Source organism: Somniosus microcephalus, chromosome 7 (assembly GCF_052327205.1).
Source record: "Somniosus microcephalus isolate GS21.2 chromosome 7, FLI_Smic_1.0, whole genome shotgun sequence".
NCBI classification, from domain to species: domain Eukaryota; kingdom Metazoa; phylum Chordata; class Chondrichthyes; order Squaliformes; family Somniosidae; genus Somniosus; species Somniosus microcephalus.
The window spans coordinates 251,287,008-251,314,513 of record NC_140993.1 but is presented as its reverse complement, the minus strand read 5'-3'; the positions used below and the strand labels follow the sequence as shown (position 1 = coordinate 251,314,513).

General features: G+C 44.8%; 1 protein-coding gene across 3 annotated transcripts in view; it reads left to right on the top strand.

The window, feature by feature from the left end:
• The window catches only part of slc35b3 (solute carrier family 35 member B3), a 60,358-nt gene that overhangs the window by 1,976 nt on the left and 30,876 nt on the right, over positions 1-27,506 (top strand). For 2 of the 3 annotated variants that reach the window (XM_085993610.1, XM_085993609.1), the window contains exons 3-6: positions 125-246; positions 4,679-4,833; positions 15,549-15,656; positions 18,701-18,798. In XM_085993610.1, the coding sequence (XP_085849736.1) occupies positions 125-246; positions 4,679-4,833; positions 15,549-15,656; positions 18,701-18,798 (483 nt within the window). The remainder of the gene's footprint in view (positions 1-124; positions 247-4,678; positions 4,834-15,548; positions 15,657-18,700; positions 18,799-27,506) is intronic. The other variant, XM_085993611.1, reaches the window with a different exon arrangement.

The window sequence follows — 27,506 nt, the reverse complement described above, 5'->3', positions numbered from 1 at the left end:
TTATTTTTTGTTGGAAAAATTGCCCTATTTTTTCAGAGATCGTTGTGGATTTTGTCTGTTGCATAGCATAATATTGCATTTAAGTTAACATTCAATCTCTTCTCTTGACTCCCCCGGTTTGCAGGAACTTATTTTCTCTGTGGAAGGCTTCAAACCGTTCGGCTGGTACCTCACTCTGGTGCAGTTTGCTTTTTATTCCATATTCGGTCTGATCGAGCTTCAGCTCACGCAGGACAAGAGAAGGAGGTAATGATCGGTAATTACGTGTAAAATATAATAATCTCTATTGAAACTTTAGTCAGCAAAATAAAAAAATAAGGTATTATCCAAAGTTAGCTGAGACCTTTAAAGGGAACACTTTTCTGTGTAATTGTTTACATGCCAGTTCAAAATATTTTCAGTCAACCATTTTTAAATGTAAGTGGTGTAACAGGTGAAGTGGCCAGTTTTTGCGCTGCTCAGTATCAGCAGTGATGCTTTGAACGTCTTTCACAACTATGAATGTCTTGCGATCTCTACTAACCATGGGTTGAATATACATTTAGGATGGTCAGAATTGGATATCCAATATTGGTTTTGCTGTACAGTAATAATTGCCTTTTAAAACTGACATTTTAATAACATTACTTTGATGGAGCACTGGATTATTTAATACTTTTAATGAATCATATCTTCTTCTTAGGCAGTCCCTCAGAACCGAGGATGACTTGCTTCCACATTAAAAATGAGCTAGCAGGTGACTGATGAGTCCAATGCGGGACCTACAGTCTCTGTCACAGGTGGGGCAGATGGTGGTTGAAGGGGCGGGAGGGTGGGGTACTTGGGTTGACGTGCGCTCCTTGCGCTGCCTGCGCTTGGCTTCCGCTTGCTCCCGGCGAAGAGACTCGAGGTGTTCGGTGCCTTCGCGGATGCTGCTCCTTCACTTTGTGCGGTCTTGGGCCAGGGATTCCCGGTGTCGGTGGGGATGTTACACTTTCAAGGAAGCTTTGAGGGTGTCCTTGAAGCGTTTCCTCTGCCCACCTGGGGCTCCCTTGCCGTGCCGGAGCTCCGAGTAGAGCGCTTGTTTTGGGAGTCTCGTATCGGGCATGCGGACAATGTGACCCGTCCATCGGAGCTGATTGAGCGTGATCAAAGCTTCGTTGCTGGGGATGTTGGCCTGAGCAAGAACACTGACGTTGGTGCGCCTATCCTGCCAATGGATTTGCAGGATCTTGCCGAGGCAGCGTTAGTGGTACCTCTCCAGTGCTTTGAGGTGCCTGCTGTACATGGTCCATGTCTCTGAGGCATACAGCAGGGCGGGTATCACTGCTGCTCTGTAGACCATGAGCTTAGTGCCGGGTTTGAGGTCCTGGTCTTCAAACACTCTCTTCCTCAGGCGACCGAAGGCTGCACTGGCACACTGAAGGCGGTATTGGACTTTGTCGTCAACATCTGCCCTTGTTGACAATAGGCTCCCGAGGTATGGAAAGTGTCCAAGTTATCCAAGGCCTTGTCGTGGATTTTGATAATCGGGGGGCAGTAAAGTGTGGCGGGGGCAGGTTGGTAGAGGACTTTTGTTTTACAGATGTTTAGTGTAAGGCCCATGCTCTCATATACTTCGGTGAAGGTGTTGACGATGGTTTGGAGTTCGACCTCTGAGTGAGTGCAGACGCAAGCATCGTCTGCTTACTGTAATTCGACGACAGAGGATGGGACGACCTTGGATCTGGACTGGAGGCGATGGAGGTGGAACAGTTTCCCGTTTGTTCTGTAAATTAGCTCCACTCCAGTGGGGAGCTTACTGAGGGTGAGATGGAGCATTGCAACAAGGAAGATCGAGAAGAGCGTTGGTGCGATGACACAGCCTTGCTTGACCCCGGTTCGTACGTGAATCATATACAGCACCGAAGGAGGCCATTCAGCCCATGTGCATGTGCCGGCTCTATCTAATTAGTCCCACTCCCTTGTTGTTTCCCCATAGCCCTGCAATTGTTTTCCTTTTTCAGGTATATGACCAATTTCCTTTTAAAAGTTGCTATTGAACCCCTGTGTAGTCACTGTTGAAATGTAGGCAGCCAATTTTCACACAACAAGCTCCCACAGCAATGTGATAATGACCAGATAATCTGTTTTTTATTGATTGAGGGATAAATATTGGCCAGGACACCGGGGATAACTCCCCTGCTCTTCTTCGAAATAGTGCCATGGGATCTTTTACATCCACCTGAGAGGGCAGAAGAGGCCTCCGTTAACATATCATCCGAAAGACAGTTACAGAGACAAGCAGCTGCCATCCGAACATCTTATCCAAAAGACGGCACCTCCAACAGTGCAGCACTCCCTCAGTACGGCACTGAAGTGTCGGCCTAAATTTTTGTGCTCGAGTCTCTGGAGTGGGACCTGAACCCACAATCTCCTGACTCAGAGGTGAGGGTGCTACCAACTGAGCCATGGCTGACACTGGAAAGGCCTCTTTTTTTCATTTGGATAGTTATTTTGTACACAAGTTAGTCCTTGTTATTTAATCCTTGTTTATAGTCAACTCAAGCTGTCACTAAAGCTGTTCCAAGTACAGTATACATCAGGCATTGCTAAAATTGCTTTTACTGGGTTAACGGTGGATTAAACAAAACCAGTATTGGTACATTACACTGCTCATTGCATTTGTAGTTGATGGCAATATCCAGTAGCTACATTTTTTTGGCACAAACAATAAAAATCAATCACTTGTAGCATCCATTTTCAGTAGGCTAGTTTGCTGGTCTTTATCTTTACATACTGTAAAAGTAAAAACCATAACGAGTTTAGTACAAAACAGATATATCGTCTTCTTTATCTGTTGAAGTAATATAAATATTGAGAGAAATTTACCCTAGACAAAAACTGAGCAGAAAATTTAAAAAATAGTATAAACCTGTTTTCTTCCTCAAGTGGCCGTAACTTGTGCATGAACCTTGATTGAAGTATCAGCAAACTATTTGACCATAAGGGACATCACAACCAAATCCAATCCCATCTTCTCTGGCATGTGCACTGCTATCTACAGGCTAATGATCCAAAGCCAACCCATAGCACTGATGTCAATTATCGCACCCAACCAATGTCCTGTCTGAGATCTGTTCATGCTGCACTGATTGGGGATCAAATCTAGGATCTTTCGGGTCTGGGAATCAAACCAAGGGGCCAAGAGTTTCCGCTTTGGGCGCAGTCGGTGATCTGGGCGCAAATTGTGCTCAAAATTGCGTTAGTTTTGAGTGTGTTTTGCTCAAGTTTCTGCTCAAACTTATTTGCATACTGCCAAGTGTAAAACCTGGCATGAACCAGCGCAATCGGACAACCTTTTAGAATGTAATTTTTTTTTTTAATTGCATCGAAATATATCCCTGGATCTCTTTGAGTGGTAACCTGGTGCAGTTTTATTCATATAGCTGAAAATGGATTTAATCACAAAAAATAAGCATTTTAATCAGACTGTCTAGTCCAGCACCTGTGAGTAACCTGAATTTAAATAACTTAAAATGACTTTTAAAAAACTTTACAGAACCAATTACTAGTTAAATTGATGTACAGCAATTAATTTCTTAAAACATTTTAATATTTGAAAGCTTTTAAAACGTGCCTATTGGTGTCCTTGCGCCCCCAAAAAAAATTAATTTTAAGAGCCTCCTCGAAGGCCCGCAAAAGGGCGCAATTAGCAGAAACTCGCCGTGGTGATTAATTTGATCGGGGGCGTGGCCAGTTTTGTGGACGGGGCCGGATACCAGCGCGATGTTTTTAAAATTAGCACAATAGATCGCGGAAACCCGATTTGCGCTTGAAATTCCTCGATCTTTTGCCCTGGTTTGGCCGATTTTGGGAGAATTGGGCTGAAAACACCAACGTCACCTAGCGGAAACTCCAGGCCTGGATCTTCCTGGTCTGTGTGGCTCAGCTACTTACTGATCCACCAGAGGAGCCTGTGTTCGAAAGAAAATTGGTACAGTAGTAGTTTTTTTAAACTTGAATATTTTGTGGTTAATGTCTAACAAATGCACTCATTTAAGTGTTTATCATTAGGCCTTGCATTTTTAAAAATTCTGTGAAAATTGTATAGTCCTGCTGTAGTCAGCAGCATAATTTTTCTCAATTGACTAAAATTCACAAACATTGCACTTTTTTTCAATATTTGTTATATTCTGTATACACTTAAAAAAATCAGATTGATGAAACTTTGTTAACTTTTATGAATAAATATTCATAAGTTAACTCACTTTATATCAGCTTTTAGATAACGTTGGTTTTAATTGTATTTAAAAATAATTTACATGCCATGATGATGGAATAATCACTTTGGAATTGAGTTAAACCCATGTTACTTTATGCAGGTCATTTATTCTCTACAAAGAGACAATCACAAGGAACAGATGAACCTTTTAAACATGGTCCAACGAGTGTTAATTTAAAATGAGCATTGTGTAGAATAATGTAACAGTTCCGTATGTAAGTGTGGTTTACATGTTTGAACATCTTACCAAAGCATTTTTTGCTTGAGTCCAAGTGAAGTCGAAATCCCCCAAGGAAGGTAGATGGTGTGCTTTTTTTTTTAAACTGCATTATTAAAAATTGTAAATCGTGATGTGTAGCCTCCCAACAAATCCTATTAAGCATCAGAACTCACTGAATTTTGCTTACAACCCCATCTCTGTGCCTTGTTTTGCAGAATCCCCTGGAAAACATACATGCTCATAGCATTTCTAACAGTGGGCACTATGGGCTTGTCAAACACCTCTCTTGGTTATCTGAATTATCCAACTCAAGTAATCTTTAAATGCTGCAAGCTGATTCCTGTTATGATAGGAGGAGTCTTCATACAAGGTACACAATAGAGTTGTAAATTCTACAATATTGCAGTTCCTAAAATGCACGTGACACGTGTTATCTGAGAGAATTTTTGCAAAACAAAATTTTACATGAGATTTGTATTCCACCTCCCTTCTTGGTGAATAAAACTGTATTTAAAAAAAAAAAAAAAAAAAAAAAAAAAAATTGTATAGTACATGCCTTAATTCCTGTGCTGGGAGTAATGTTGCACTCTCCCAGATTTTGGGAAACTTGATTATCTACAAATTGTCATTATTCACCAATAGGGATAGTGGCAGTTAAGAGGTTGCAGTATATTGCCTTTGAATATGTTTTGTGGTTACTGTATTAAATATTTAATGGGGAATAACATAATATATTGTTTAAATGTACTTGATAATAGCCAGTATGAGTTTCACAATACAGTTTGAGTTTTTCTCTCGAAGAGTTCTCACAAACATGAGTACTTCAAATTGCACTTCGATAGTGTGAACTTAATTCTGTTAAAAGTAACATAAAAACTGAGCAATTCCATGCTAACCTTAGAAGGTGCTAATCCCAATTAAAAGCGTTGATTTTTTTAAATTTGTTCATGGGTTGTGGGCGTCGCTGGCAATGCCAGCATTTATTGCCCATCCCCAATTGCCCTTGAGAAGGTGGTGGTGGTTAGCTGTCTTCTTGAACCACAGAGAGCAGTTAAGAGTCAACCACATTGCTATGGGTCAGGACGGCAGATTTTCTTCCCTAAAGGACATTCATGAACCAGAAGGGTTTTTACGACAATCCGGTAGTTTCATGGTCACCATTACTGATATTAGCTTTCTATTTGAGAATTATTTAATTCACTGAATTTAAATTCCCCAGCTGCCGTGGTGGGATTTGAACTCATGTCTCTGGATCATTAGTCCAGGTCTCCGGATGACTAGTCCAGTACCCTAACCACTATGCTACCGTACCCCTATTAGTGTAGATATTTGTCAGATTATTGTAGATGATTGTCATTTTTAGTTAACTAATATGGTCATAGAACCCAAGTATAAACCCATTTTTCTTGTTATTTCCAATCTCTCACTACAAGTTGGCAAACATACAATGAAATTCCACTATTTTTGTTTTTTTTTTGCCCTGGAGTCTACCAGCTAAACAGCTGATGTGTGTTGGGTGATGCATGTAAAGTCCGCGCCTCAATAATACACGGACTTCGGGAGAACAGTTTAACAGGTACTTTACTGTAACGTCAGACTGAAATACAGAAGCCTGCTAGGGCCTTTTATACAGGGGTGGTCACTGCCAGTACTGCAGTCTAAAACCAGTTCATCCCTTAAAGGTACATACACAATTCCTCCCCTTTTAGATAAACAGTACATAACATTCATTTAACAACTAAATAATAACTATTTACAATTACAATTTTCTCGGTACTATATACATCAACTGAAATAATCATTTATAAGTTCAGTCTTTGAGGAGGCTTCCTGATCCTGACTGGATAGCGCCTTTCTCGAGTATCCTGTTCTTGCGGTGGAGTCGATTCTGGCTCAATGTCATTGGTTGGTTCGTCAGCTTCCAATACCACTGCTTCTGCGGTAGACGCAATCTGTACTTCGGGCTCATTACCAGGTGCACATGCTCGTGGTATAGGTTTGGCTTCTTCCTGTGACTCTAGAATCTGGTCAGCATGGCGTCTCACGATGCTCTCTCCAACGTCCACTGTGTACATTAGTGGTCCCTGCTGTGTGCATATCGTTCCTGGCTGCCATTTTTCTGTTCGGTAGTTGCGGGCCAAGACTGGTTGCCCTATCTTGAAGCTCCTGGTTGGCTTCTCATTTATGTGCTGGAACTGCTTATCCTCAACATCTCGTCTTATGTTTGGTTTGAGCAAATCCAGGCGACATCTTAGCCTTCGGTTGAAAAACAGTACGGCTGGAGCTTGGTTGGTTACTGCATGTGTCGCATTCCGGTAAGCAAACAAGAAATTATCCACCTTGTGTTGTAGTGGTATGTCGTCATTATACGTTGCCTTTATGGCCTTTTTAAAGGTCTGAACAAACCTCTCGGCCAATCCATTTGTGGCTGGATGATATGGGGCAGATGCGTAATGTTTCACCCCATTATTCTTCAGGAACCTCCGGAAATCCTCTGACACAAACTGTGGCCCATTGTCGGAGCAAATCTGTTCTGGCAACCCATTCCTGGCGAAGATGGTCCTTAGGACTGCAATAGTTTTCTCCGTGGTGGTGGAGGACATTTTAATGACCTCTGGCCATTTCGAATGGGCGTCCACAGCGATTAGAAACATTGAGTCCATAAATGGACCAGCAAAATCAACGTGTACCCATTGCCATGGAGATGAGGGCCACTCCCATGGATGTAGCGGGGCCTGTGGTGGAGCGTTTTGGACCTTCTGGCATTCTGTGCATCTCGTGGTCATATCCTCGATGTCTTTATCGATTCCCGGCCACCACACAAACGCCCTGGCTAGGCTCTTCATTTTTACCCCTCCAAGATGACCCTCATGAAGCTCATTGAGCACTCTATCGCTCAACTTGGGTGGGATTACCACTCGGGATCCACACATCAAGGTCCCCCGGCACACTGACAGCTGTTCTCTCCTTGGCGAGAATGCTGGCAACAGTGAGTCGCCATATGCTGGCCATCCCTTCACCGTCAAATCGTAGACCCGAGAGAGTGTCGGGTCATTTCGGGTTTCCTTCTCTATACTTGAGTTTGTAACAGGCAAACATTCGACTATGGTCGCATGGAATATCTCAACAGGGTCCACTGCAGGTGCTTCTTCTACCGTAGGCAACGGTAGGCGCGACAGCCCATCAGCGTTTCCATGCTGTTTCGTACCCTTGTACTCTATGTCGTACTGATATGCCCCTAGAAAAAGTGACCATCTTTGCAGCCATTGCGCCGTCATCACCGGAACGCCCTTCTTTGGGTTAAAAATGGAGACCAGGGGCTGATGATCAGTCAGTAGGGTGAATCTCTGCCCGTGCAGATAGTGATTGAACTTCTTCACCCCCCACACCAAGCTGAGGGCCTCCCTGTCAATCTGGGCGTAGTTACGCTCGGCTGAGGTTAACGAGCGCGATGCAAAGGCTATTGGCCTCGCTGAACCGTCGAGGAATTTGTGTGACAGCACCGCTCCAATGCCGTAAGGTGACTCATCACATGCCAACCGAATCGGTAGTGTTGGGTTGTAGTGGGCCAATACTTCTTTTGAAGTGATTAGGCATTTACATTCCTGAAAGGCACGCTTACACTCATCACTCCATTTCCATGTTACTCCAGTTTGCAGCAGGGCGTTCAGTGGGTGCAGAATTGTAGATAAATTCGGCAAGAACTTATGGTAGTAGTTCACCAACCCGAGGAACGACCTCAGTTGCGACACATTTTCCGGTGCTGGAGCCTTGACTACAGCCTCAATCTTGTCCGGCGACTTATGCAACCCTTCCTCATCAATCATGTGGCCACAATACGAGATTTGTCTCCTGAAGAACTCGCATTTGGGGCGGTTGGCTCGTAGCCCATATTCCTGTAATCTCGTGAGCACCTGCTCCAGGCTGGCAAGGTGTTCACTGTCATTTTCGCCCGTAACCAGGATGTCGTCCAAATAACACTGGGTCCCCGGGATCCCTTGCAGGACTTGTTTCATCGCCCTCTGCCAAATAGCCGGGGCTGATGCTACCCCGAATACCAGCCGATTGTACTAGTAAAGGCCTTTGTGAGTGTTTATCGTGAGGTATTTTCTAGATGCTTCTTCCACCTCCATTTATAGATACGCTTGGGCCAGATCAATCTTTGTAAAACGTTTCCCTCCAGATAGTGAGGCGAAAATATCTTCTATCCGCGGAAGTGGATATTGTACTGTGTGCAGGACTGGGTTCACAGTCACCTTGAAGTCCCCACAGATGCGAACCTTCTTCGGCTCCCCAGGCGTGCTGCTCAATGCTTTCTTCATTACAGGAACGATGGGTGTGGCCCACGCGCTCCAGTCCACCTTGGACAGCACACCCGAACGTTCCAGACTCTCCAGTTCAGCTTCAACGGCTGGGCGGATCGCGTATGGCACCGGTCTGGTCTTAAAAAATTTTGGGTTTGCGTTATCTTCAATCTTTATGGTTGTCTTTACTCCTTTTAGAGTCCCAAGTCCTTGTTGGAACGCCTCTTCCGCGTCAGATAGAATTTGTGACAGACGTCCAGGTGCGACGTCATCATCCTTTTTGTCAGTCACAGTTAGCGCCTGAATGGAATGCCAATCCAATTGTATTTTTCGGATCCATTCACGTCCCAATAATGGTGGTCCTCCATCTCGTAGTATATACATATATAGTTTCTGTGTTTCCTTGCCGTTATATTTAACTGGCACCCTTATTTTTCCTCTGGGGTAAACCTTTTGCCCCGTGTATGTCTTCAATACAATGGACGTGTCCTTTAAGGGTATGTGTGAGAATAGCTGCTCATAGTCTCGTCGATTCATGACAGTTAGGGCTGATCCTGTGTCCAATTCCATCTTTACTGGGGACCCTGCTATCGTGAGGGTGACCCAAATGGTTCGGTGATCCTCCTTTGCGATCACGTTGTGTAACTTTAGACAACTTAGTCTCCTGCTCCCGGAGTCCTTATCACTCTCCTGATCTTCCGAGCTACTGTCTGTCAGTTTCTTTACTTTCCTGTACTGTTCCTTAGTAGTTCTTGTCGTGCTGGTTTTCTTTCCCGACCTGCAGACTCTTGCTATATGTCCCATTTTTCCGCATTGCCTGCATACTTTGTCCTTAAACCAGCAGTCCTTCTGCTCATGGGTTGTTCTGCCGCAGCAATAGCACTTTTCTGCTCCATACGCCATTTCGTTAGCGCTGTATTCCTGTGGTTTCTGTTGTATTTCCGCAGCTCCCCGTGCTGCTGCTTCGTAGGATACTGCCACGCTGAAAGCCTGTTCTAGCGTCGGTCCTTTTTCGAAAGTAGTCGTTTCTGGGTTCCTTCACTCTGGAGCCCGCAGACAAACTTATCCCGTAAGGTGTCTGCCAGTCCTGCTCCGAACTGGCAGTGCTTCGATAACTTGCGTAGTTCCGTAAGATAGTCAGCATTGCTCTCATCTTTGTGCTGGTTTCTTTTATGGAACTTGAATCTTTCTGCTATCAGCAGCGGTGTAGGGTTTAGGTGTTCCTGTAAGATATTAACAATCTCCTCAAAACTTTTCTCCATTGGTTTAGCTGGGGTGATTAAATTCCGCAATAGGCCGTACGTACTCGCGCCCATCAAATTCAATAATACCGACGCCCTCTTTCCATCGGCCACCTCATTTGCCTTGCAGTACACTTCAATTCTTTCCACATATGTGGTCCAGTCTTCTACCTCGTTGTCGAAAGCAGTGATACTGCCACTTTTCGGCATCTTGGGTGATTTAAAATGGCGCCTCCCGCGCTTTTGCTTCTTCCCCAATGGAATAAAATGGTGCCTCCCGCGCTTTTCCTTCTTCCCCAACGGGATAAAATGGCGCCTCCCGCGCTTTTGCTTGTTCCCCTTGCTGCCGCGCTGCTCCTAACGTTCTATTGGGTAATGGCGGCGACCCGCGGCTTCGGCGCGTCTCGCTTTTCTTCCCCCCCCCCCCCCCCCCCCGTTTATTTTCTCTCCGCTGCCCGGTTCTTGAGCACCGACCGCGCCCTGTGTGCTCCACCCTCTCTCTTGTTTTCTTTCCCTGGCGACGCTGCGCGGCCCGTTTTGTAGAGCCGCTCGATCGAGCTTGAGCCCGCCGCAGTCCGGAAAGATCAGCGCACTACCTGCTACCAGCACGATTTGCTGGAACACCTGAACTGGGGAGCCAAGCACAGCTCTCCACAGCCACTCCCGCAATTCTCCGAACACCGATGAATTCTTTGGGCGGTTGCCCGCAGTCGACGCCCGTTGCTCAGACTACGACCTCCAAGAAACCTCCTCTCAGGGTGAGATCCCCGTGAGACGATGCCACACTGCAGGTGAGTTCGAACTTGCTCATCGCCACTGTAAAGTCCGCGCCTCAATAATACACGGACTTCGGGAGAACAGTTTAACAGGTACTTTACTGAACAGGAGGGTACTCTTTTGTTCGTACCAAAAAAAAAACAAATTGACTGTAAACAAAAGTTCAACTAAAACTTAACACATCATATTAAAATTTGGTTATCCGGGTTGATGATGCACTCCAGTCCCCGTGGCGCCCACCGGTCGTGGAAATGAACAGGAGGGTACTCTTTTATTTGGACCCAAAAAAAAACCCAATTCGACTGTAAATAAACAAAAGTTCAACTAAAGCTTAACAAATCAAATTAAAATTTGGTTTTCCGTGTTGATGATGCACTCCAGTCCCCGTGGCGCCCACCGGTCGTGGAAATGAACAGGAGGCTAACGTCAGACTGAAATACAGAAGCCCGCTAGGGCCTTTTATACAGGGGTGGTCACTGCCGGTACTGCAGTCTAAAACCAGTTCTTCCCTTAAAGGTACATACACAACGGGCCAGAAATTCGGGTCCAAATGCGTGAGTACGGTCTGGGTACTCACGCATCTGGCCGGTGGAAATGCCGGCGTTCAGCATGCACAGCGCATGCGGGGAACGCCGGCATTTCCAGTCCTCTGAACGAAGGGGTTCAGAGGCACAGCGCGTGCGACTGCACAGGCAGCGCTTGCACAATGAACTTCGTCGATTTCATTCATGGATTCAGTGAGGGTAAGTCCTTACAAGTTACACTTGAAAAAAGCATGTGTAAAGTTGTTCCAAGGCTGCGGAGGAAGATATATTTTATCGTGGAGCTTCTGAAAGGCAATATTTTTGTTTGGGAAAGGGAGGGAAGTTATTTTAAGAAATTTTAAGTAAGTTTTAAAGTTTAAATTTTTTTTTTTAAACGAGTTTTCAGAACGGTAGGTAGAAGGAGCAATTGTGGCTGTATGAATGGAATGTGAAAACGAGTGTTCTAAAATGAGTAATGTAACATTTCCAGCACTTTTAAGAAAGAAACTTTTCATCAGTAATAAGTAATTATGTATGTATGTCCGCATATATTCCTTTACGTATATGTATGTATGTTTTATATTCCTTTACTTATGTGTATGAATGTATGTTTTTAATTATGATTTTCCAATAAGTTACTTCTCTGAAAGTCATAATTAAATAATACATTCATACACATAAGTAAAGGAATATATACATAACACGCAAAGGAATATATACAGACATACATACTTTCAGAAGCTCCACGATAAGAAATATCTTCCTCTGGAGCAACTGTACCCATGCTTTTTTCATGTGTAAGTTGTAAGGACTTGACCTCACTGAAAGCATGAATGAAAGCGGCGAATTTTACTGCGCACGCGCTGCCTGTGCAGTCGCACGCGTTCTGCCTCTGAACCCCTTCGTTCAGAGGACAGGAAATGCCGGTTTTCCCCACATGCACTGTGCATGCTGAAAACCGGCATTTCCTCCGGCCAGACGCGTAAGTACCCCGACCGTACTCGCGCATTTGGAAGGGAATTATTGGGCCAACATTTTACATGTCAATAAAATGAAAAATTTAACAATTGCACGATTTGCCCCCTCGCATCTGCGACTGAGGGTCCAAGGAGGTGCATTGCGCAAGAGGTCATCGTCGTACGTATCCTCACACTGTTCCCTTTCGGGAACTGTATGAAGTGGTGGAAGGATTTATGGCCGTGATTAATGCTCATTCCGTGACCGTAACCATCTTTGAACCAGCCATTAGGGTGGTTAGTCCTATGGCGTGGGGGTTTTACAGGCTCCCACAACCCATCTGAGGGGGGGGGCCACCTACACCCACGGACGCAAGTATCCCGCTGGATGTCCACCCAGAATTTATAGTTGGAGCTCCGACTCCACTTGCCGGGACTGTCTGGAGTGGGGTTCGAAACCCTACTCCTTCTGGCCCAGCGGCAGGGATGCTTACTGCTACGCAAAAGGCCCACTCCGCACAAAAGGTGACACCCATACGTTTCCTGCGCCTTTTCCCTCCCCATGACTGGAGCCCTATGCTGCCACTTGAAAGACCAAGCTATCATCTGCCTTTTTTGCGGCGCCTTTGACTTCTCATTACCAATGATGAGCAGGCGCTGCGCTTCCACCTCCTTGAGGAGATTGCTGAGGTCATCATCAGTTCAATTGTGAGTTCTTTTAATGCCGTGAATTGTGCTCATTCCAGCCATTTCACTTTGCTAATCGGATTGGGCCTTTGGCATAGCGGTAGGATCCCCGCCGCTGGGCCAGATCAGGGTAAGGTTTCGAACCCCGCTCCAGACAGTCCCGGCAAGTGGAGTCGGAGCTCCGGCTCTAAATTCTGGGTTGACATCCAGTGGGATATTTGCGTCCGTGGGTGTGGGTGGCCCCCCCCTCCTTGTATAGCTTGTGGGAGCCCGTAAAACCCTCCCGCCATAGGACTAACCGCCCTAATGGCTGGTTCAAAGATGGTTACGGTCACGGAATGAGCGTTAATCGTGGCCATAAATCCTTCCACCACTTCATACAGTTCCCCAAAGGGAACAGTGTGAAGACACGTATGACGACGACATTGCTAAATAAATAAATGGAATTAAAAAAATTCTTTTAGGGCTTTTAAAAGTCTTTAAATTGCTTTAATTCTGTTTAAAACTACTTCAGATTCTTCAAAATAATGTAAACGTTTTTAAAAGTTTATAAAAGTTACCAAAATCTTCAAAAAACTTCCAAAAACCTATTTAAACTGCTGCTTTGCATGTAAAAATGCTTAGCAGCTTGGCAGAAACATTGGGGGCGTGTCCTGTTAAACTGAGACCTCAAGGGGCGTGTCTCAGTTGCACAGCGCGCTACAGGCTTCGCGCTGGCTGCACTGCTGGGCGGCGTGACGTCATACGCTGCCCGGGATTCTTCTTTTTCAAAATCGAATTCCAGGCGTCCCTGGAGGTCAACGGCCAGCGCGTCGGGTAAGTGCATATCGGGGCCTTGCACGCGCGGCAAGCCCCCGATCTGAATTTCTGGCCCAACAATGCTGACTCCAGAGTTGAATAGCGAAGTAATGCCATTTTCAAGCTAGCATACAGTATTAGAAAAATAGTGCATTGATTTGTTAAAACAATTGGTACAGCTCTACAGATACTGTTGCTTTAGTATATTTACAGTTAATGTCAGGGATTTGCATAAAAGTTAATTAAATATCGATATAGAAAATCTGAAGTCCAGAAAAGACAATCGGTCTATCTAGTCTGTCTTTGTACTGCCTAGCAGTTGTAACTGATTAATCTTTCTCTTCAAGATACTTGCTTAATTTGATCTAAGCTACTTGCTCCTACAAGCTCCTTTGGTAGCCAGTTACAAAAACCACACTTCCTTTGGTGAAGAAATGCTTTCTTACATCCTGCTTGAGTCTTTATCAACTTCTACTGATGTCCCCTTGTACTGCTATCCTGTATCTAATCACATGTCCTTGACTGATCCTCTATATCCCTGAGCTTATTAATCTAAATAACATCTTGAATTTATAAAGCGTCTTTTCATGTGGTCAAACGTTCAAAGGTATTTCACCAGAGGCATGAGAAAAACTGGCACTGAGTCAAACAAAGGAGGAGAGATTACACAGTGTGACCAAAAGCGTGGTTCAAGAAATGGGTTATAAGGAGAATCTTAATGAAGGAGAGGGAGGTAAGGAAGCAGAGGGGTTTAGGGACGGAATTCAAGAGGGAGGAGTTGGGAATGGAGAGTTTGAGGGAATGGTTGTAGGGCTGGAGGAGGTTGCAGAGATGTATGTGGCAATGGAGGACTATAAACAAAGGGATAACCATTTTAAATTTGAGGTGTTAGGGCCGGGGTGACGGGTGAGTGGGACTTGGTGCAGGATAGGATACAGGCTTCAGAGTTTTAGATGAGCTAAGTTTATGTAAGATGGGAGGTTAGGGAGGCCGGCCAGGAGAACATTGGAGTAATCGAGTCTGGAGATGAGCATTTCAGTGGCAGATGGGCTGATGTATGGGTGGGGATGGAATCTTTGTGATAGAAAAGATATGGGGTTGAGGTTTTGCTAGCGTTCAAACAGGTTACCAAGGTTGCTTGTTTAACTTGAGATAAAAAGAACAAGTGACCTTGAATTTATATAGCACCTTTCACAAAATGCTTCACGGCCAATAAAGTACTTTTGAAATGTAGTCACTGTTGCAGTACGTACAGCGAGGTCCTGCAAACAGCAATGAGACAAATGACCTGATAATCTGTTTTTTGGTGGTGTTGGTAAAATAAATAAATGTTGGCCAGGACACCAGGCGATCTCCTCTGCTCAACAAAGGGTGCACAGATACATCATTTTTAATATTGCAGACTATCAATTCTTCCAGTGATCATTTGCCACTGTTAGTATTCTGTAATTTTAGCTTGATGTCAATTTTACCTACAAGCTATTAAAATTCTGCAAGGAAAAGTAGATATAAAGATCCGTGGATGAAAATTATTGGATAGTCATTTAGGTCAGTATTAAGCAGAATAGTTTATTTTTGAAATCAAGCCTTAGTATCTTCTGACAATATTTAGCCTGTACTATTGTAAGATGCAGGTATTGGTTAATGCCTAAGATCCTGCGTCTCTTCCTTCTGCCCGCACCCTCCCCCCCCCCCGGGTGGAATAGCTTGCAACTTTTATTGTTGGAAAGCTTTTTTTTTTTTAAACTGTCAATGTACACCGATAATCATTTGTTAATCTGTTTGCTTCCTATAACAGGGAAACGCTACAATATTGTAGATGTGTCTGCTGCATTTTGTATGAGCTTTGGTCTGATTTGGTTCACTTTGGCTGATAGCAAAGTGACACCTAATTTCAATGTGACAGGTAAGGCATGTAATTTCTGTTGAGAAAAACTAGTTGAGTACTTGCGTTGTGTAATGGAGTCTAATATTTAACAGTTGAGAACTTGTGCACTTAAGCACTTGGATCTGATTTATTGCATTTATATGTTTAAACTGGCATCTTTGGAACTTGGTAATATTTTCAGCTTATCTTGAATTCCTTTTTACCGTCCAATTCTTCTTGTGTCCATCAATTACAGTGACTTTTCGCTGTATACATCTTTTGAACTACTGAATCAGCATTTGTAGAATTGGGCTGAAACTCGGCATGTAATATTGTATCTCCTAAAGGCACTGATACGTACACAAAATTTTCATCATACAAACAAAATAGGAGTACAATTAAGGCTTTGAATAGTTAACTTGTTTCCAGAAGGTTTTGAGTGTTTTAAAAGTACATAAGTGCATTTTTGAAGAAAAAAAAACAAGCCTGTTCAGTATTGGCTGTAAACCTTGCTGGTAGCTTCTTGGAATTTGGACATTATTTGTATAAACTGTTTTGATATACTGAGTATTAAGTTTCAGATGGTGAATACACATGAGGTCAAGTGCCTGAGGGTTGATAGAGTGGCTGACAGTCACTTCAGAGACCAAATTTGCTTTCCTAACATATACTTGCTACTATTTTGGTATCACTGACACACAAAATAAAACAGAAGCACCTGCATTTTCACTGACCAGCAGTTTCCTTGGAGGAGTAAAATGCCTTGGCAGCCGTATAATCCCGAGTAAATCAGATTTGCGCTGGACAGTTTTGCCTTGTGAAGCAAAATTCTGCCTTCTAAGTACAGTGGTGTGTGATGTTATGGAATAAAACTAGCCTTCTAGACAAAAGTCAGTTGAACCAATAGAAGCTAGAATAAACTAATGGGGTGGCGGGGTGGGGGAACCTGCAGTCACCTTGTGGTCAAAGGCCTAACAGTGGCTTCTGTGCCTCTCTCGACATTCTCCGAAGGACCTATTGAGGCACTCATTATTGCCTTATGAACAGCAACCCCCAACACGCCATTGACACGATTGACCACACCATCCTCCTCCAACACCTTTCCTCCATTGTCCAGCTCAGTGGGACTGCTCTGACTTCCGTGCTTAGCTATCCAATTGTAGCCAAATTATCTTCAGTCATGGCTTCTGTCAAGACCCCGCACTGTTAACTTTGGAATTCCCTAAGGATCTATCCTTTGCCCCCACCTCTTCCTCATCTGTATGCTGCCCCTTGGCAACATCATCCAAAGACATGGGGTTAACTTCCACATGTATGCTGTCAACATCCAGCTCGCTCTCTCGACCCCTCCACTGCCCCTGTGTTGTCACACGGCTTGAGTAACACCCAATCTTTGTTGAGCCACAATTTCCTCTAGTTAAACATTGGGAAGACTGATGCCATTGTCTTTGGCCTTTGCAACAAACTCCTTACCCTTGCCACTGATTCTTTTCCATGGAAACTCTCAGGTTGAACCAGACTGTTCATAACACCGGGTTGCTATTTGACCCTGAACTGAGCTTCTGACCCTATAACATCACAAAAACCGACTACTTCCACCTCTATAACATTAGTAGCCTCTGTTCCTTCCTCAGCCCATCTGTTGCTTAAACTCCTCTCCATGCCTTTGTCACCTTCAGACTTGACTATTTCAACATTAACATGGCCAGTCTCCTCTTCAGCTCATCCAAAACTCTGCTGGCTATACGATCCTGCACCAAGTCCCGCTCACTCATCGCTCCTGTCCTTGCTCACCCAGATTGGGTCCTGCTTCCCCAACACTTCCAATTTAAAATTCCCGTCCTTATTTTTAAAACCCTTCATGACATTCCTCCTGCAGCCCTACAACCCTCAAATTCTCCACTCCTCCTACTCTGGCCTCTTGTGCATCCCTTTGCCCCACCATTGGTGGCTGTGACTTCAGCCAACTAGGCCCCACACTCTGAAACTCCCTGCCTAAACGCCCCCCGCCCGCATCTCCAACTTCCTCTCCTCCTTTAAGACCCTCCTTAAAACCAACCTCTTTCACCAAATTTTTAGTCACCACATAAATATCTCCTTTGGCTCGGCTTCCATTTTTATACCCGTGAAGAGGCTTAGGATGTTTTTCTGCTTTTAAAGGCACTAAAGGATTACTGTCTATAAATGGTGTGCTTGCTTTGTCCCTTCAATATATTTCAGATTTTATATATTTTTTTTTAAAAGAAAGCTATTTGCTGCCCCCTCCTCCCTCTTAATATTCTCATTGCTGTTTGTCCGCATCTGTCCCCACAGCCGCTGTTTGTCCGCATCTGTCCCCACAGCCGCTGTTTGTCCGCATCTGTCCCCACAGCCGCTGTTTGTCCGCATCTGTCCCCACAGCCGCTGTTTGTCCGCATCTGTCCCCACAGCCGCTGTTTGTCCGCATCTGTCCCCACAGCCGCTGTTTGTCCGCATCTGTCCCCACAGCCGCTGTTTGTCTGCATCTGTCCCCACAGCCGCTGTTTGTCCGCATCTGTCCCCACAGCCGCTGTTTGTCCGCATCTGTCCCCACAGCCGCTGTTTGTCCGCATCTGTCCCCACAGCCGCTGTTTGTCTGCATCTGTCCCCACAGCCGCTGTTTGTCCGCATCTGTCCCCACAGCCGCTGTTTGTCCGCATCTGTCCCTACAGCCACTGATGCCAGCATTGCTTTATTACTTGCTGACATTTTAGGCTGACCAAGTATTAATTACAAAGTAAGTTACTATAGAAGTTCTAAGTTGTATAAATATTGCCTAGTTTTATTCAAGATGTTGTAGTAAAACATTGGCCCTCTTGCTAAATCCAGCTCTTATCTGAGGAGTGTTCTTTTAACGAAGATGAGATATTAATACTTCTTTGCATCACATGAGCAGCTTAATCGTGAAGCTTTTTTTTTTGGCCTTGCCAAAAGGAAAAGTTACTGAAACAAATATCTGAAGTGTTGTTTTAATAACTGATGAATTAATGGAAGCGCGTCATGTTTCACCAAAGTGAATGATTTTGATTTTCTTACGCTTAGTTTGAAAACCTTCTGTTCCCTAGGGATAGCACTTATAACGATGGCACTCTGCGCTGATGCAGCTATTGGAAATGTACAAGAGAAAGCTATGAAACTACATAATGGTTCAAATTCAGAAATGGTAAGTGATTTCAGTCCCCACCTGGTTAGCCGGTTATTTCAGTAGCTTGTTAAAAGCATTATAGTATAGACCAATTTCAAATTAATGAAAGTTTATTAAATAACCTTTTGTGTTCTGCAGTTTGTATTTGGAGCAAGACGTGTTCTTTAAAGCTGCAACACGTAATATAGTTGGATTTTAAAAATCAGATTATTGCAAAGTGCCTTCCATTTTAAGTCCTTATCTGTGAAGAACTCCATCTTTACAATTTAATTGTTTTTTAATTCAGTTTATGATGCACAATTTGATATAAATACGCTATGCTAAGCTTTAGTTGTACTAAAGTTAACCATTGATGTAGCCATGCCTCATACTGCTCTTTCCTTTTTTTTACTACTCTGTACAAACTAATGTTTTTCACAAGGGAGGCACTGCAAAGAGTTAAAAAAGGGTTTTAAAAATGCTTTCCCCATTCTTGACAGAATTCAGAGATGTGTAAAGTTGGCAATCATATCTTTTTTTGTTGGATATGAAAATAATGATTTGGGCTCAACTAAATGTTGATCAGGTGCGCCTATCCTGCCAATGGATTTGCAGGATCTTGCGGAGGCAGCTTGTGGTATCTCTCCAGTGCTTTGAGGTGCCTGCTGTACATGGTCCATGTCTCTGAGGCATACAGCAGGGTCGGTATTACTACTGCTCTGTATTACAGAGGAGGATAGTAACAGACTTCAGGCGGACATAGACACACTGGTGAAATGGGCAGACACCTGGTGGGTGCACTGTAACGCAGAGTGTGAAGTGATACATTTTGGTAGGAAAAATGAGGAGAGGCAATATAAACTAAATGGTACAATTTTAAAGGGGGTGCAGGAACAGGGCGACCTGAGGGTTTATGCACATAAATCTTTGAAGGTGGTGGGGCAAGTTGAGAAGGCTGTTAAAAAGGCATGTGGGGTCCTTGGCTTTATAAATAGAGGCACCCGCCTCCAAACTATTTTCCCAAGTGTCGGGTCCCTGACTTGCACATGGACCCGACACCTAGCGGCGGGAAGAGGATTAAAGCCAATTACCTGCCTATTAACAGGTAGTTGATAGTAGTTGACAGGCTATTTTTTAATTTTGCCGCTTCTGCCTCGGGTTTCCCGACATCCGGACACCACACCAGGTAAGTGTGGCATATTGTGAGTCTGCTGTAATGTTTCTGGATTGATGACAGCTGCAGAAGTGGTGTGAAGGATCCAATGTTACACTGGTGAGTCTCAGAGGTAAGAAAATGTTGGGAAATTCATTTTTAATGCATTTACACATTTCTTTAGATAACAAATTTTGAAATCCATGTCCAGTGCCACCTCATTGGGAGAACCTCTCTCACCCGTGACAGATCGCTTCTGTCACCTCACCTGCAGCTGCCATCTATTCCAGCCTATGGAGGGAGTCATTGGAGAGTCTGGGCGCAAGAGCTCACCTTTGTACAGTGATTGTCAGTGTTTGCAGCACCTCAATGCTGTCAAGATTGAGCTGTCAAAAAAAAATTGTGCGTGGTCCCTTTAAGAAAACTGGCAGATGACACGTCATCAAATGATGTCATCTGACCGGCTTCCTCTTAATTGGCCGGCAAACCCGCAGGGCGGGCTTAACAAAGTCAATCAATGTAAAATCACGTCTGTGGGCTGGATGCAGTTGGGGGCGGGACTGAAAGCCGGAAACCACCTGACCTGCACCCAACCCGCCTCCATTGAAAAAATCGCGGCCAGAGTGTTTCCACTTGTGGGTAAGAGCAAAACTAGAGGCCATCAATATAAGATAGTCACCAAGAAATCAAATAGGGAATTCAGAAGAAACTTCTTTACCCAGGGAGTGGTTGAGGTGAATAGTATAGATACATTTAAGGGGCGGCTAGATAAGCATATGAGACAGAAGGGAATAGAGGGTTTTGTTGATAGATGAGGAAGGATGGGAGGAGGCTTGAGTGGGGCATAAACGCTGGCATGGACTGGTTGGGCTTAATGGCCTGTTTCTGTGCTGTATTTTCTATGTAATTGTTGGGTGTAGCCTAGGAGCACTGGGAGAGAGGATCTTGGAGCATTGAGGAGGGCTGTCTCTGCATCTCTGAACATTTGGGGACGGTTCTGGGATCAGAAAGCACTGGAAATGCACACTTAAGGGTTTGTGAGCATTGAGCGGCATTCCGAGGGTCCAGCAATACTGAGGGGAGTTCAGAGCATAGGCAGACATTGGAATATTGGGGTTGTTGGGGTCTGAGGGGGAAGCTGTCCCTAGCTGCCTTTTGAGATGGGCGGGGATCAGGGGAATGGGCCTCAAACTGCCCATGGTCCCTTTCAAACTACTTGGTCCAAACCCACCACCGCCAACACATTCCTGTCCAACTGCCTCCTCCCCAACCCATATAGAATCATAGAATGGTTACAGCACGTCGCGCCTGTGCCGGCTCTCTGCAAGAGCACGTCAGATAGTCCCTTTCCCCTGCAATTTTTTTCCCCTTCAGGTACTTATCCAATTCCCTTTTGAAAGCCACAATTTAATCTGCCTCCACCACCCTCTCAGGCACTGCATTCCAGATCCTAACCACTCGCTGTGTAAAAAAGTTTTCCCCTCATGTTGCCTTTGGCTCTTTTGCCAATCACCTTAAATCTGTGTCCTTTGGTTCTTGACCCTTCCGCCAATGGGAACAGTTTCTCTCTATCTACACTGTCTAGACCCCTCATGATTTTGAACACCCCTATCAAATCTCCTCTCAACCTTCTCTGCTCTAAGGAGAACAACCCCGGCTTCTCCAGTCTATCCACGTAACTGAAGTCCCTCATCCCTGAAACCATTCTTGTAAATCTTTTCTGCACCCTCTCCACGGCCTTCACATCCTTCCTAAAGTGCAGTGTCCAGATTTGGACGCAATACTCCAGTTGCGGTCGAACCAGTGGTGGTTCATAACTTCCTTGGTTTTGTACTCTATGGGCTGGATTTTGCTACGGGGGCGGGTTGGAGGTGGGAAACCCACATTCGGGCTTGTTGTCCCGCCTCCATGGCGATGTGGCCAACCCACTGGATTTTCCTCTGATTGACCTTGTTGAGCCCGCCCTGTGGGCTCAGCAGGCCAATTAAGGGCCACCCGGCAACAGGTGACGTCAGAGATTGACATTTCATCTGTCAAAAGCTTTTGGCACATGAAATATCAGTGTTTAACAGCTGTTTGAAGCTGTCAAGCACTGAAAAACTGCTAATTCAGCCTCAGTCCTTTCTCAGGATAACTTTAAAATCATTTTGCTGTAGAAACAAAGAAGCTGATTTTTTTTTTTAAATCGGAGCTTCTGTGGTTCTTGCAGCCGACTCCCGACACCGGAATGCAGGACTCCTGTAAAGGTAAGTAAAAGTAAGTAAAACTTATTTAAACACTTGCAAAACACTTACCTTTGCACTCCTGCACCCCTCACTCACCTGAACACTGGGCATCTCGACCCCTCCAAGACCTCAGACCCACGTCCCGCCTCGACAACTTTTCGTGGTTTGGAGCTGTCGGGAAGCCCACAAACCTGCAATAAAAATCGCGAATAGGCAAAAAACTACCTGTTAACTACCTGTTAACAGGCAGTTTAATTGCCTTTAATCCCTTCCCGCCTCTGGGAGTCGGGTTCCCGCACTTGTCGGGAACCCGACTCCTATGAAATTGACATGGAGGCGGGATGGGGTCGGGACCCCCGGATCTCCGATTTTTATCGCCCGCACGCCTCCAACCCGACTCCAGGGGCTTAGGAAAATCCAGCCCTATGCCTCTCTTTATAAAGCCCAGGATCCCGTATGCTTTTTTAACCACTTTCTCAACCTGCCCTGCCACCTTCAACGATTTGTGCACATATACTCCCATTTCTCTCTGTTCATGCACACTCTTTAGAATTGTACCCTTTAGTTTATATTTCCTCTCCTCGTTCTTCCTACCAAAAAGTATCACTATGCACTTTTCTGCGTTAAATGTCATCTGCCACGTGTCCGCCCATTCCACCAGCATGTCTGTCCTCTTGAAGTCTATCACTCCTCTTCACTGTTCACTATACTTCCAAGTTTTGTCATCTGCAAATTTTGAAATTATGCCCTGTACACCCAAGTCTAAGTCATTAATATATATCAAGAAAAGCAGTAGTCCTAGTACCGACCCCTGGAGAACACCACTGTGTACCTTCCTCCAGTCCAAAAAACAACCGTTCACCACTGCTCTACTCTCTGTTTCCTGTCACTTAGCCAGTTTTGTATCCATGCTGCCACTATCCCTTTTATTCCAGAGACTTCAACTTTGCTAGCAAGCCTATTATGTGGCATTTTATCAAATGCCTTTCGGAGATCCATGTACACCACATCAACCCCATTGCCCTCATCAACCCTCTCTGTTACCTCATCAAAAAACTCAAATCAGGTTAGTTAAACACGATTTGCCTTTAACAAATCCGTGCTGGCTTTCCTTAATTAATCTACACATATCCAAGGTACTGTTAATTTTGTCCCGGATTATCGTTTCTAAAAGCTTCCCCACTGCCAAGGTTAAACTGACTGGCCTGTAGTTGCTGGGTTTATCCTTGCACCCTTTCTTGAACAAGGGTGTAACATTTGCAATTCTCCAGTCCTCTGGCACCACTCCCGTATTTAAGGAGGATTGGAAAATTATGGCCAGTACCTCTGCAATTTCCACCTTTACTTCCCTCAGCATCCTAGGATGCATCCCATGCTGTCCTGGTGACTTATCTACTTTAAGTACAGCCAGCCTTTCTAGTACCTCCTCTTTATCAATTTTTATCCCACCCAGTATCTCCACTACCTCCTCTTTCACTATGACTTTGGCAGCATCTTCTTCCTTGGTAAAGACAGATGCAAAGTACTTATTTAGTACCTCAGCCATGCCTTCTGCCTCCATTCGTAGGTCTCCTTTTTGGTCCCTAATCGGCCCCACCCCTCCTCTCACTACACGTTTACTATTTATATGCCTATAGAAGACTTTTGGATTCCCTTTTATGTTAGCTACCAATCTATTCTCACACTCTCTTGTTGCCCCTCTTATTTCCTTTTTCACTTCCCCTCTGAACTGTCTATATTCAGCCTGGTTCTCACTTGTATTATCATCCTGACATCTGTCATACGCCCCCTTTTGCTGCTTCATCTTGCTCTCTATCTCTTTAGTCATCCAGGGAGCTCTGACTTTGGTTGCCCTACCATTCCCCCTCGTCGGAATGTACCTTGACTGTACCCGAACCATCTCTTTAAAGGCAGCCTATTGTTCGATTACAGTTTTGCCTGCCAATCTTTGACTCCAATTTACCGGACCAGATCCATTCTCAACAAACTGAAATTGGCCTTCCTCCAATTAAGTATTTTTACTCTAGATTGCTCCCTGTCTTTTTCCATAGCTAATCTAAACCTTATGACACTATGATCACTGTTTCCTAAATATTCCCCTACTGACACATGCTCCACTTGACCCACCTCATTCTCCAGAACCAGATCCAGCAATGCCTCCTTCCTCATTGGGCCGGAAACGTACTGATCAAGAAAGTTCTACTGAACACACTTCAGAAATTCTTTCCCCCTCTCTGCCCTTTACATTATTACTATCACAGTCTATATTAGGATAGTTGAAGTCCCCCATTATTGCTACTCTATGGTTCTTGCACCTCTCTGTAATTTCCCTGCAAATTTGCTCCTATATATCCTTCGCACGAGTTGGTGGCCTATAGAATACACCTAGTAGTGTAATGGCACCTCTTGTTTCTTAACTCTAACCAAATAAATTCTGTCCTTGACCCCTGCAGGACATCCTCTCTTTCCAGCCCTGTAACATTCTCCTTAATCAGTACTGCCACCCCACCTCCTTACTTTCCTTCCCTATCTTTCCTGAACACCTTATATCCAGGAATATTTAGTACCCAATCCTGCCCTTTTTTGAGCCAGGTCTCTTACCACCACAACATCATATTCCCATCTGGCTATTTGCACATGCAGCTCACCAACCTTTATTTACCACACTTTGTGCGTTTACACACATGCACTGTAAGCCTACCTTAGACCTTCTTGTATTCTCCCTTAGTCTGACCCCACTTAATACTGTACTATTTCTTACTGTAGTGCTATCTGTCTCTCCCAATCCTTTGTGCACTTTGTTTCTCCTTTCTAATGCTACATCCTTGTGCCCATCCCCCCGCCCCCATGAGGACATTGGTCCCAGCTCTGTTGAGGTGCAACCCGTCCAGTCTGTACAGGCCCCACCTCCCCCAGAACCGGTCCCAATGTAAAGCCCTCCCTCCTGCACCATCTCTCCAGCCACGCATTCATCTGCTCTATCCTATTTCTATACTCACTACCCCCACTGCTTGTCCTCTTGGCAGTCAGATCTTGCCTTAAAGCATTTAAGTGTAAATTATCTGCTTCTTAAAATGAATGGTCAAGATTACAGGCTTTAGATGTGCATTTTCCTAAAGTGCAGCCCCAGCTTGCACCAGGAGCAATGAAGTGGAAAATTTACCCTTTAGTGCGCTTTCGGTGAGCTTGCTGACTTGTGCAGGTTTTAGCAAACACAAATATCTATGAACAAAAGTTACCTACTAAAATGCTGGTTCATCATAAACGGGAAAATCCCATAAGTCTCAAATGATTCAGAGAAGAGTTTTTTTACTGAATTTTCATGAAATAAAGAAATTAATGACAAAAGAGAGGAATTCATTCTTGATAAGCAATCTTTGTTTTCTTTTATAACCATCAACAGAAATCACAGTTGCTCTGATCAAAAGTGTGGTCTGTCTGAACAGTTCATTACAGAGAACAGTATTCATTGCAAACAACCTAAAATAAAGCTTTGAGAGATGAATTTCCAGTTTCTGTTCAAGTCTTTTGGAAAAAGCAAAAAAACTCTCATTGTCATCATAAGATTAAAGGACACAACCTTCTACCTTTCATCTCATGCTGTTACTCAAATTGCATGCTGTGAAATTCTACAAACTGCACATGCTTAGAATGCACAGATGTGTTTGAAAGGTTGATGGAAATATCCAGTTGAAGCCCAGGCAATTGAGACAGGCTGAGGCCTAGAAGTAAATTTTTTTAATGAGGGTATTAAAAGACACTAATACAATTCGGTGGTTAAATTCAATCATGTTATTATGAATTGTACAATTCTTTTGTTTAAAAGTTAGGAATTGCAGTTACTGAAAGGGCAAAAAAAGTGTTCCATTTTTTTTCCCCATAAACATTTTGTGATTTGAATTGGTTTATGTGACCACAAAAACTTTAGGGATTCCTAGGCCCTGATTTTCGGCTTGTGTGGGGAATGGTCAGATTTCCCCGAATGTGGGGTTTCTGACACACATAAAAAAGTGTCAGCCAGCTCCACGCAATTTTCCCTCAATTGGCCAATTAATTCCCAGCATGTGGGAAGCCTTGCTAATTGTCCAAATCAAGTCAGAAATCCCCACAGTATGATGTCATCATTCGTGGTGCTTTCAAGGTCCATGGCAAGCACTGCATCCTCTGAAGGCTTCCAAATGAACCATACAGGATGGCAGAGGAGCCTGCAGCAGCTGTGGACAGTGCCAGACCCCGAGCTGCCTTCAAATTCGACGAGGCTTCACTGCAGGCATTATTGGATGGGGTTAGGGCCCACAGGGAGGTCCTCTTCCCTAGGTCAGGGAGGAAGAGGCCTCCCACTGAGACCAATGCTGCATGGATGCAGGTGTCAGCAGATGCCAACTCGCTGGGAGTCACCAGAGGAACCTTGGCATTACATCTGTAACTCCTTCCTTTACTCCCCCACAGTACCATCCAGAGCCCCTGTCCTCACTGTGGAGGAGGAAGAGGCTGTGCAGCCAGACTCCTCAGAGGAAGCTCCAACCTCTGAGGACGCAGCGTCAGCAGAAGTAAGCGCACCCAGCACCAGCGCAGACACTCACACCTCGGGGGGACCTTCGGGACATAGAGTAGTGTTGTCACCTGGTGTTTCACAGCTGACAAGTGAGCCTCAGCAGATTCTGGAGACAGGGACAGCAGTGGAGAGTCCTCGTCGGAGGGCGCAGGGCTCTGCCAGCTCAGCTCAGCTACGCTGCATGTCGACCCTCTGCCTCTGGGTCCATCCGCAAGAGAAGAGGTGATGGATCTCCATGCACAGATGCAGGAGTCTCTGGCAGGTTTTGTCTCCAGGGTCGCTGCGAGTGTGGAGCGAATGGAGGAGTCCATAGCGACCATGAGCAGAGCCTTGTGGAGTCATTGGTGCATGAACGCAGCACCATGGAAAGGTTGGCAACCTCCATGGAGGAGATAACTCGCCAGCATATGGAAAACATGGTGAGTGCTCATAAGAGAATGACATCTCTTGAGGAGCGTTGGCCATCTGTTGAACAGAGAAACCAGATCTTCATGGAAGTCCTTCTGAGTAGGACTGCCAGTGCAGAAACGGGTCCCACTGGCCCCCTAAAGCGCAGCAAGGTGCTCTCAAGCCACTTCCAAGCGCTGGCCCCTTCTGGCTTGTGCAGCTTCAGGTGAGTGAGCAGCAGCCTGGTGCACCTGGTAATCATCCTGCTGTTCCTGGTTCTGCTGCTGCCACCTCTGCTGTTGGAGATCCTCTAATGCCAGGAAGAGAAGGTGCCAAAGGCCTCCCATGCTTCTAGCAGATGCCTCAGTTGAGGAGGTCCTGAGTTAGGGTGGTGAGAGGGGCTTCCCAGGAGCTCACACTGAAGAAG